Source organism: Micromys minutus (assembly GCF_963924665.1).
Source record: "Micromys minutus genome assembly, chromosome: 8".
In the NCBI taxonomy this organism is placed as follows: Eukaryota; Metazoa; Chordata; class Mammalia; order Rodentia; family Muridae; genus Micromys; species Micromys minutus.
Window position 1 is genome coordinate 61,231,148 of NC_137977.1, and position 11,639 is coordinate 61,242,786.

General features: G+C 42.7%; 1 protein-coding gene across 1 annotated transcript; it reads left to right on the forward strand.

Annotated features, from left to right (window-relative positions):
- Positions 1-701: 701 nt before the first annotated feature.
- IER3IP1 (immediate early response 3 interacting protein 1) lies at positions 702-11,232 on the forward strand. The gene is made up of 3 exons (XM_080920051.1): positions 702-864; positions 9,129-9,230; positions 10,075-11,232. Exons 1-3 carry the CDS (start codon positions 774-776, stop codon positions 10,128-10,130), a joined length of 249 nt encoding a protein of 82 aa, XP_080776177.1. The 5' UTR covers positions 702-773; the 3' UTR covers positions 10,131-11,232.
- The last annotated feature ends 407 nt before the right edge of the window (positions 11,233-11,639 follow it).

The window sequence follows — 11,639 nt, forward strand, 5'->3', positions numbered from 1 at the left end:
TCGCTTAGCGTGCAGCAGGAACGCATTGCTCCGGTTTCCATTCATCCACCCAGAGCCTCCTATCACTTCCTGTTTCCGATAGTTTCCTGGTCCTACAACTAGGCACTGGGCTAACCAGTCAAGAGAGGTGGGTCATTCTTCTAGGGCTTCAGTCATTACTGTGAGAACCGTTAGTACCCTCCCATGTGGCCATGGGTGAAAGAGCTTGCTTTATTTTACCAGTCTGAAGTATTCACATTCTGGATAGAGTATGATCGAGGAGAGACTGCTTCTCTATGAATAATGTTAAGATGTTATCTTGTCATTTTAAACATTTCGACGGTCTTAACATCTTCAGGAATAAAATCTGAATACAGACTTTTGGAATACATACAAAGTTTTGGAAACTTGGGGCAGCGGAGTTCAACAGAAACACAACACAAGCCTCAAGTGTGGTTCAGTTCTTACAGCCATAGTAAACAAAAAGGGCAAAAGTAGGCAGAAAAAATGTTAAGAGAAACATTTACTTTAAATGTAAAGAACATTTTTAAGTTATGCGATATTCTACGTGTTTTCTTCAGCCCCTGCTAATGCAGTGTAATTCCACAAATTACTATGTGAGGGGCGGGGCTATGACAGTGGGGGCGGAGCTATGCCGGCGGGGGCGGAGCTGCTCTGTGAGCGCGTTTCGGCCCGGGCGGGCTTCCGTAGCTGGACGCCGGTGGTGGTGGCGCCACGTCCCGGGTGGTGTCCGGGAACAAGTCAGTCGGGCCTGGGGACAGTTTGAAATAACTATGGCCTTCACGTTGTACTCCCTGATGCAGGCGGCCCTGCTGTGCGTGAACGCCATCGCCGTGCTGCACGAGGAGCGCTTCCTCAAGAACAGTGAGTGCCCGGGCTGGGGTGAGGGGGGCGGGCGCTGGGAACCTGGAGAGGGGTTAGGAGAGGGGCGTCCCTGCGTGGCGGGCAGGGGTGGAGGTCTGGGGTCTGGGGCCGGTGGCGGAGGAACCGGACTCTACTCTGCTCGCCTGGAGTTTCGCTTAGTCTTTTACTTGCATTTTCTTGTTACCGATTTTACAGACGGAAAATCTGGTGTGTGAGTTTTGACTTACATGCTCGAGTGGACAGGGAACATGGCTTTTTTCAATGTGCTCGTTGGAATGACTGATGGGAACAATGAATGATGCGGATTAGTAGAGGTTGGTGGGAGTTGGGTTAATGGGAACATGAGGTGGCAGGGTCTCCAGCCATTCAGTACGCACGCCCCATTGGGTGTCTACCAGTGTACCAAGGACTGGAATCAAAGAATACAAAAACGAAGACACGCACACGTTATGGTTTCTGCGAGTTGGCCATCAAATCTTCATGCCAGGCTGGTCCAGTTGCTTCATGCTGTATAGGCAAAACTGAGACAGGACTGAAATGACGTGAGTGATTTGTTGAAGTTTACCAACTGTGTCCCCAAACCCACAAGGAAGAATGGTTTATAAATGATTATTTATTACTTAGGAAGAGGTGGATACAAAAACGTGCCAGACCTATGTAACAGAGGCTGGCTACACCAATACTCTGCCCTTAAAACGAAATTTAATCCAATTTAAGATGAGTAACAGCTATGCTAAATATTAGAAAGATGCAGAGCAATATAAAGTGAGAACCTGAAAAGACCTGAAGGAAATGAGTCTGACCCGAAGTCTGATATGTGAATAAATCTCAGCGAGGTGGCACAGTTGAACAGACTGACTCCAGAGTCCAGTTCTTTACCTCTGGACTATACAGAAAACTCTTTGTGATCATGTGGTGGGTTGAATTGTGCTCTGACTCTGTGGTACCTGTGGCTGTTACCTTATTTACAAACACCATCTTTGAAAGTTTATAGCTAAATTGAGCTCTTTATAACTGGATTAGGTGACGGGCTTTAGATTTAATCATTGGTATCCTTACAAGGAGAGTGAGACACAGAGGCACACTTCAGGAAGAAGGGTGTGGGATAACAAGGCAGAGGTTGGAGCGGCTTGGCTTCAAGCCAAGGAGCCCAGGGACTCCAGCAACTCCTAGGTGGATGTTATAGGAGGTGTGGGTAGGGTTACCCTCAGTTCTCAGGAGGAGGCTCTGCTTGATTTAGGATTGACTTCCAAAACTGTAGGAAAGCGGGTTTCTGTTGTGTTAAGCATTAGTTCCTGTTGTTTTATTCAGGCAGCCCTAGGAGACTAATACAGACCAGAAAATAGGAGAAGAGGCTACAAGTTTTAAGGCCAAACTGAGCTACGACTCGAGTTTAAAAGTGAACACCGAGCATCTTAGTGAGACCCTGTCTCAGAAAGCCAGAGCAAGGCTAGACTTAGGCTCTTGATAGAGTGTTTGTCTCCCGTGTAAGCCCTAGATTTCGTCCCTGCTGCCCCAAGCCACACATGAAGAACATGTTGGACATTGACAATGAAGAAGAAAAAGATAAAGCCAAAAACTTCTCCTGGTTTTCTGGCATAAGCCACTGATTGACATACCTTTGTGGTGTCGGGAGAAACTTGGAAGGAAGTCGATGACAGTGGTAGATCATGAAATGAGTGTAGATGTGCGCGCTTGGAGATTTCTGTGGGATGTGCAAAGAGATGTAGAATAGTTGATAGATGTTTTAAGCACAGATAGTAATGAAGCTGGGTGAGGGGATTAAATTACTACAGGGAAGGGTGGGGGCATGACTCGGGGTTAAGAGCACCCGTTGCTCTAGCAGAGCACCTAGATTTGTCTCCCAGCCCCAACATGATGGCTCATGGCTATCTGTAACTCCAGTCCCAGGGATTCCAGCATCCCCTTCTGAGATCTGCAGGCACTGCGCACAGGTTCATGGAGGCATAGAGTGCTAGCAAGAAGGGAACACCCAGAATTCATTCTTGGGACTCCAGATCTAAATGTGAAGTGGAGGTAGAACAGCTGGCGGGGAAGCATGATGTACCATTTGGATGACAGTTTGGAGCTGGGCAGTAGTGGCACATGCCTTTAGTCCCAGCACAGAAAGACACAGAAAGAACCGGTGCCCAGGTTTTGTTGTAGTTTTGTTTTTTGAAGGATGTTCCTGTCAGCTGGAGGTGCAGCTCAGTTGGTAGACAGCTGGTGCCAAGTCGAGCAGTCCTCTGAGGCTGGAGTGAGGATTCTAGGAAAGACGGAAAAGAAGACTCAGAGACAAAGGTTAGAATCGAGAGGGCCGTCCAGTCAGTGCAGCAGCAGCCCCGAGTTTAATTCTCTTAGGCTTTATATACTTTACAGTATCGTGGGCAACAAAGTCACAAGCCAGCAGAGACAAAGACTGATGTACCTTCGATATCTGTACCCATCCAGAGGCCTCCCTGTTCCTCCTTGTTCCTTCTTCCAAGATTAGAACATTCAGCCCCTCGCCTTGAGCTTCAAGTGTATCCCCTCTTACCAGCCCAAGCACCATCAAGCCAGGAAATCCACCAGCAGACCCTGGCCTGACTTGACTCTACCTGACAGGCAGGCTTTCACAAAAGCAGGCAAAATGGCTCCCAACAGGGAAGCCAGGCTTCTGAAAGAACACAAACTTTCCCTTAAAGAGCATACTAAGAGACATTATATATACTTAGGTAATTATTTTAAAATGTGGAAAACTGGGACTGGAGGGATGGCTCAGCAGTTTAAAGCACTGGCTGCTCTTCCAGAGGTCCTGAGTTCAATTCCCACCACCTGCATGTGCTCACGATCATGGGTAATCCCAGTTCCAAGAGATCTGATGCCCTCTTCAAGCCTCCAAAGGCACCAGGCACACGTGTTACATGGACATACACAGACATCCATACACATAAAAGCTTTTTTTGTTTTGTTTTTAAGGTAGATAAACCTTTCTTTGAACCCAGGGCCTTGTGCACAGGAAGCACATGCCCTCCCACTGAACCACATCAGGATCTGGAAGCAGGACTCCTAATGGAGACAGCTCCTGGTGGTTGCAGGTGTGAAGACCTTCCTGACTCACCTGCTAGCACAGCAGCTGTGATTAGTGGCGATTATGTAAATAAAGATCAGACACTTCTGAGTCCTCATCAGCTGGAGAAGCATTTGTTTCTGAGGGAACATACTCAATCTCAGTAAAACAGCAAGCAGTTAAAGTACCTGGGTTGGGTTCCCACCATGCACAGTGCCCTATTCTGGCTTCTGCATGCTGTGGTACACATAAATCAGTAGGCAAATGAACATACTCATACAAATAAAATATTTATAACTGTCTTATGAGTATATAAAAAAAATCCACCAATGTATTAAAACACCATTCATCAAGATCAAGTGGGATTTACCCAGAATTGCAAGATTGGTTCAACATTCCTTCATATTGATAACAAAAATCAATGGCCAATATAGTAGGCACAGGAAAAGCATTAATATTCATTGTCTGGGTTGATAGTCCCTGCACTGTCACTAAGGCTGGGTGTGGCTTGTGCCCAGAATCGAATTCTGGGGAGGCAGAGACAGGATGGTGTCTGGGACTTGCTGGGCAGCTAATCCAGTGTAATCTGAGAACTACAGGTTCAGTGAGAGAATCTGTCTCAGAAAAATAAGGTGTGGTGTGATTTAAGAAGGCACCTGATTTTAACCTCTAGCCTATGCATACATGCATACATGCTCACGAAAACCACTATACTTATCAAACTAGAAATAAGAGGAAATAGCTCAGACAGCCATACATCACCTATGAAAATGTCCCTGTTAACATCCTGCTTAGCAGGGAGACTCTGAATGCTTTTCCCTGACTAGAATAAGGCATGGAAGTCCTTTCCTCCTGTTTCTGTTTAATCTGTGCTAGAGATTCTGGCTGTGGAAATTTGATAAGAAACAAGAAATAAACGAGATCTACATTGTGAGGCAAAACTTTCTGCTTCAGATAAGACATTCTTGCATATATAGAAATTCCTGAAAAATCTTTAGGAAGCCATGAGGCTAATAACAAGTTTAATATATGGTTTTAGGACATAAGAAAACACATAAAAAGCAGTTGCTGGGGGATGGAGTGATGGCTAACTTAGTAAGCTTCCCATAGAAGCCTGAGGACTTGAATTTGAATCCCTGTCATCCACATATACACTGGGTGAACTTGGTGACTGGCTTGTAACCCTGGCGCTCCAGAGGTGGAGACAAGGGGTGCCTGAGCAAGTTTTGCTAGCTAGTCTTGCTAGCTAGTCTAGTCAAATCTGTGAGCTCAGGTTCAGCGAGACCTCAAGATGTAAGTGGCGAGCAGACAAGAGTGACACATGACATCGGCCTTTTGTCTCCATGCACACAGTGCACGTACACCCCACACAAATGCACATCTCTGAAACTGTGAGAAACAAGTCTTTCCTTGGCCCTTCACATACTACATTTGTGTTTGTCTGTGGAGTATCTGCACAGATCATTTACCCTTTACCCAAACTTCTGACAGTGAAGGAGTGGCAGCCCGACTACAGCAAGCCAAGAGCTTCGGACAGTTACTTCAGTGCTGGTGACTGTCTTCCAGTGACCCCTCCCGATGCCTGGGATTTGCTTGTTGTCTTGGAGAATAGCTTAATGTTAGAAAATGTCTTTTTTCTGGGATTTATTCCTTTCATACTAAAAATATGTATAAGCATCTTTTAAAAACAAACATAATGAAAATCGATTTCTGGGAGAGAGGGTGTCTGGTCCTCAAGCTTCTGGGGTCCCCATTTCCATCTCCATCTTACTCGAGGAACACACTAGCATTACTAGATGTGTGTGCTCTGGCAACTGTCTTTATGTGGGCGCTAGGGATTTGAACTCAGGACTTTGTGGTTACACAGCAAGTTTTTACCCAAGGAACCTTTCCCCCAAACCCTAAAGCTGTTATAAGATTTGTTCATCTTATAATTCATTTGTAATATAAAGTGTTATTCAGAAATTTATGATCCTAGAATTCACGGTATTAACTCAGTCTACTGTAGTTCAGTTCAGTTCCACAGCCATGTGCTGATTTCTCAAAGGCTGTGTGGTCTGGGGGAGACAGATGACTGGATTGGAGTTCCTGTCCTCAGGAATCTGTAATAAAGTGGCAAATGCTTGAAAACCCCTAAGGAAGCAAAAAGGTTTATTGTGACCTAGGCATTTTAGGAAAGCCCAGATTGACAGGGCAGACCCAGAAACCAGCTTTAACAGTAGATGGTAATTGGCTGTGCCATTGTCTCTTAGTTTGTGGGGGCTGGGTCCAGCTCACATTAACTGCCACGGGCCATGCAGGAAAAATGACAAATGGCTTTAGAACTCCTGGAATTATACCCACACCCAGATGTAGGTATGCCTTGGTCAGGCATGGCCCCAGGACTACACGTGCTGAGGACGTCATGCTGTGGAGCTCTGCTTACTCGGTGCCCTGACAACCCTCTGAATCTAAGAATTGTATGAAAACTCGAAGGGGCTTCCAGCCCCGCACTAAACAGTATCCCTGGCTCTCACTATACAAGTGTTTGATCTCTTTCAGGCATTGCTGCTGGAGCAGATGATTCAGTCACTACCTTAGGAGAGAACTTAGAGTTGTAGATTGACAGCAGTGACCACCACCCTCAGAAAACATTTGGAAGATAAAGTTGTTAGTGAAGCTGGGTTGAGATGTTTTTACTCCTGGCTCTGATGTAGAAAAATCTACACTCGGACGTTCAGACAGGCGCACTCTTACTCGCTAAGCTAGGGTCAGGCAGCAAGAACAAGGGCAGCCCCGGCCAACATGACTCTCACTGAGGCTGGACTGCTGATGGTTGGTTTCTTACACCCATGTTTGCCCTCAGCTTCCCAATATGATTTATTAAGAACTGCTGATGAGTAGACATGCATTCTGAGGATGTAAAGTAGATATGACTGATTTTTATACAAAAATTCAGATTTGTGATTCTCTTAAGATTTTTATAAGATTACATTTAAAGGTAAATTATAATTAATCCTTTCTTTGTAACTGCAAATTACTGCCTGCCAGTTACAAACTGGCTGAGAAAACTACCTTCCTTGCTTATTACCCTTTGTTAATCTATAACGAGTTGCTTCATTGCGAATATACGTGGGCTCTTGGGAATCATTTGTTTTCTTTACGTGTTCTATGTAATGTTATTTCTTGTACAGGTATTGGGGACTATACAATTTTTTCATAGTCATTCACTAGAAGAAACTAGAATGTAATCATTCTGTAGTTTTATACTGTTTGAAAGATTTTGCTGGAATATATAAGCCATGGAGGAAAAAATAAAGTTGTTGTATCTATGTGTATGTATGTATATATGTAAAGTTTGTGTGAGAGTATGTTGGAACTTTGTTGCATCCATCAAATCTGTGTGTATGTATGCTTGCTTATATATAGCTCGTCTGGGTGTATGTTGGGCCTTGCTCCATCTACCAATTGTGTGTATGTGTGTGTGTGTGTGTGTGTGTGTGTGTGTGTGCGTGTGTGTGTGCGCGCGCGCGTGTGCGAATTCACAAGCACACATGCAGAGGTATGTAAAATGTTTGGAGCCTGCTTGTTGGAACTATGTTCCATTCACCCACCAGTCCACCCTATGTGTGAATATATGTCTATCTGTCTGTCTGTATGTATGTATTTGTATATACGAAGTTCTTTTGCTTCATTTACTCAGTGTGTATGTATGTGTGTGTATGAATTTTCTTTTTCTTTTTCTTTCTTGCTGGGTCCCAAAGAGTTAAAAGAATTCAGAGATTTTCACTGGCTAGAGTACCAGTCTCAATAAATTTTGTTCCTCAGATTAAAGTATGCTGAGTAATTTCTTTCATCATTGGCTGCCGTAGGCAACAGCCCCATCAGTATCTCCATCAGTATCTGGACCAACTCCACACCATGGCTTTGAGCACTGACCGCCATTGGCCGCTGCCTCAGTTTACCCACCCCATGGATGCCAAAGCTGATTATTGGTAATTAACACATTTCAGAATGCCAATTTATGGGCTTTGTAGTCCAGTAAACATCATCACCCAATTCTGAGATAGAAAGTCCTAAAAGGGAGAAATGTAAAGGGATTGAAGCAGTGACATTTAAGAGCCACCTAACTTGACCGTCTGTGGTGAACATCTGTGAAAGACAAAACCCACTGACACCCTTGAAGCTGAAACAGGCCCTCAGCCAGGCTTGGCAGTAGGTGTGAGCACTAGAGTCAGCTCTCTGTGAAGTTGAATTTTAAATTAATGTCATGCCACAGCATGACAAAAACGCAGGCAGCCATTATGTAACTCAGCAAACTCAGCAAACCCAATCAGAAGCCTGGCAAGTGAATGTTTCTGGTGCTTGGCTCTTCCGTGTATGAGAGAGACTTGTTCCCAGTCTCTATGCCTAGAGGTTAGCATTAATTAATTAAACCCTGTAGTCATGTGAGCGCAGAAAGAGAAGTGACAAGACACTTTAAAGAACCAGTATATAACAGCTAAAAGTGGTTTGTACTGGGAAGTGACAGAGGGAGGTAAAGGACAGGTTTACAGAGCTCAGCTCAGAATGCAGAAATGAACGATCAAAGAAAACTGCTTTGAAGACCTCAAACTGTACTTCAAAATTTGTCCACATATGCATTTCATATTGATACTTTGTTAGATAATAGAACTTTTAAATTGAATTAGTAGTTATTCACCCTAGCATTATGCTTCTTTCTTTCTTTCTTTCTTTCTTTCTTTCTTTCTTTCTTTCTTTCTTTCTTTTTTTTAGTTCTGCATTGAGAAAAGTTTCCTTTGACTGCAGTCAAGTCAAATTCAGCTCCTATCCTCTAATGATGGGAGCTGGCCCAAATGGCTGCCACAGCAAGCTCTGCTGCTCATGGGCCCTATGTCCCCAGCCCTGGGACCTAGGGATAAATTTGGTTGCAGACATTGCAAAAAAAAAAAAAATTTTTTTTTGAAGAAGGAAAAAAATTAGGTTGTGACAGTTGCCATCTTCACTGAATTGAACACCGTGGAATCATTTGAACTATAGATTTTATAAACTCATAGTGGAATGAATGTCACTATCAAAAGAAAAAAAACTAATGAACTCAATATTTTGACTTTAAGATTGACTTTATATTTAATATCTTCACAGAGCTCAAACTAGTTGTTAAAAGATAGCTAATGAGGGACTGAGAGAAGTGCATAGTACATTTAACTCAGCTGATCATCTTTATCTTGCACAGTTGGCTGGGGAACAGACCAGGGGATTGGTGGATTCGGAGAGGAGCCAGGAATTAAATCTCAGCTAATGAACCTTATTCGATCTGTGAGAACCGTGATGAGAGGTAAGAAGAACTTAGAGGGCATTTTAAGTTACAGTTTGTGGTAGGATTTCAGACACAAAACGGGAGAGTGCAAGCTGTCAGGTTCTCTTTGTGGTGGGAATGTGGACTTCTGTAGCCTGGATTTACTGCTTCAGAGTTGCTGGCCTCTTTCTTCCTTTCTATCTTACTTCTAGGAAATGCAGTATTACTAGTATACTGTCTATGTTTCCTGTCAGGGCAGGAAGACAAAATGATGTTCTTACTGTTTAGAAACTGTGGTTTCCACCTTGTAATGTAGAATCATGAAGATTTTCCGAGAGTAAAATAAAGGTTCTGTATGTGCCATTGTGTTGAAAAAAATGCTTTGGAGCAACACTCCAATCGACAAAGAGTTCAGACACCTTGTATATAGACAGTGGGGTTAGAGACTTTCCACGTCCCAATCGTAACTTAGGATTCATTGTTAATAGTTATTCTTGATGAAACTGCAAAACTTTCTTTGAAAGGTATTTCTGCTCAAGTGTGCAGCTGTGTGGACCCATCTGCTCCTCTATGTTTCCAGAGCTGCACCAGAACCATCCTGTGGTGCCTCCATGTTTCTGACATGCAGTGGGGCAGGGCATGGTAGTCCAGACCTGCACTCCCATCCCTTGGGTGGGGTACAGAGGCGTCCCTGGTTCACCTCCATCCGCCAAAAGAAAATGTCTTCAGTTCTATGGCCGTGTATTTTTCTGTTATTACTAGTCCAGTATGATTATGATGGCATACTTCTAGATATTTCCATACTCCTGAGACGCTTCTTATCGTGGCTTAATTTTTGTTTTTGTTTTTATACTAACTTTACTTATTTATTTTTCCCTTTTAGTGCCATTGATAATAGTAAACTCAATTACTATTGTATTGCTTTTGCTGTTTGGCTGAACATCATTGGGAAATCAGAGACTCAGAAGAAGAAAAGCCCCAGAAGTTACTATTTCTTTTGTGACTGGAATATTCATGTTTCAGCAGGCCCATCTTACAGTTGACAAGAAAAAAAAAATGTAAAGTTGTCAATAAAACTAGAGTTTCTATCTATCTGATTTTTTTTTAAATTGTAGTTGCACTTGTCCTTTCAATATAAAAAGATGAGATCCTCAGAGGCACGAGCACTCCAGGATTGGAGCATACTTGTTGTGGTTAAAAGAGGTAAAGGCTATTAAAGGGCACAGGACTGCTGCCTTGGTTTCATTCGATATGGTTCTCTCTTGCAACTCAGGAACGGATTTTCTCCAAAGTTTTGGAATACCTTGTCATTTAGTATGACCTGAAAGTAATTAACTTCCTATATAAACTTAAAGTAACCGTTTTAAGGACGCTCAGACCTAGAGAGAATGTTGAGTTTTTTAAAGTAACCGTTACATTTAACTGACAAATTGGTATTTGGGAAATTTATTTTTAACTCTTTGGGTAACGAGTCTACATCGTTTCTGCTATAAAGAAATTTATAGGTAACTATACCGGGCAATACCCTGATTTCAGTTGATTGGGAACTGTCGTTTTAAGTTCTTTTGTTTATTAATTGACCTGAACTGTGAGACAGGACTATTTGCATATTTTCCTTGCTAGCAAGTCTTTCCTGTTTTACAATGATTTGTTTTTATAAAATTAGTATAACTGTTAGTTGGCAAAATCAGCCCATACAGTCAGAAACTAAATCGCTCCAGTGATTGCTTACTGTGAAGCATTTGCCTCTCCCAGGCTTACTTGGTAGAGTAGCATGCTATAGGCATGATTCTTAGTTTCACATGCTGTCTGCCTGCCAGTGGATCATTAATGATAGGTGTTTGTTTGTTTGTTTCTATGATTTTTGTTAATGTCCTAGGACAACTTTGTGGGGCTCTTTGCTCATCTCATAATACTATTATTCAGTTTTATACAGGAAGATTTAAACTGTGCAGATATTGTGCGAAATGTTTGAGTTACAGTAATTTAAAGGGGTTAGATGGCATCTTTCTATATGGAAAATTTTTATAAATAAAGTTGACTTTCCACCTTAAGTGTCTGATTTATGCTTCTGTATAGACCTGGCATTATGAATTTGTTATCTCTGTTTTGTTCTTTACCGTGAAATTGCTGAGTAGAAATTTAATGAATGTTAATATTCATAACCCTTGTTTCTTCTGTGAATTAACTGAATTGTTGACATAGGTCAAGAGGATCTTTGAGTAACTTTTAAGTTACATCTAACTGGAACAAATATTTAAGATCTCCTGGTAATGCCTCAGTTGAAGACAGTGGATCTTTTATTCAGATTTAAGGGCTATCAGTTGGACCAAGAAAATGTCCTCGAATCCTCGGCCCCTGTGAGGAGCTTAGTTCTAGGATGTTACTCTGGCCTTAGAGTTAACAGACCAGTCTTGGTGACTCCCACCTCATTTTATTTTTTTCCAG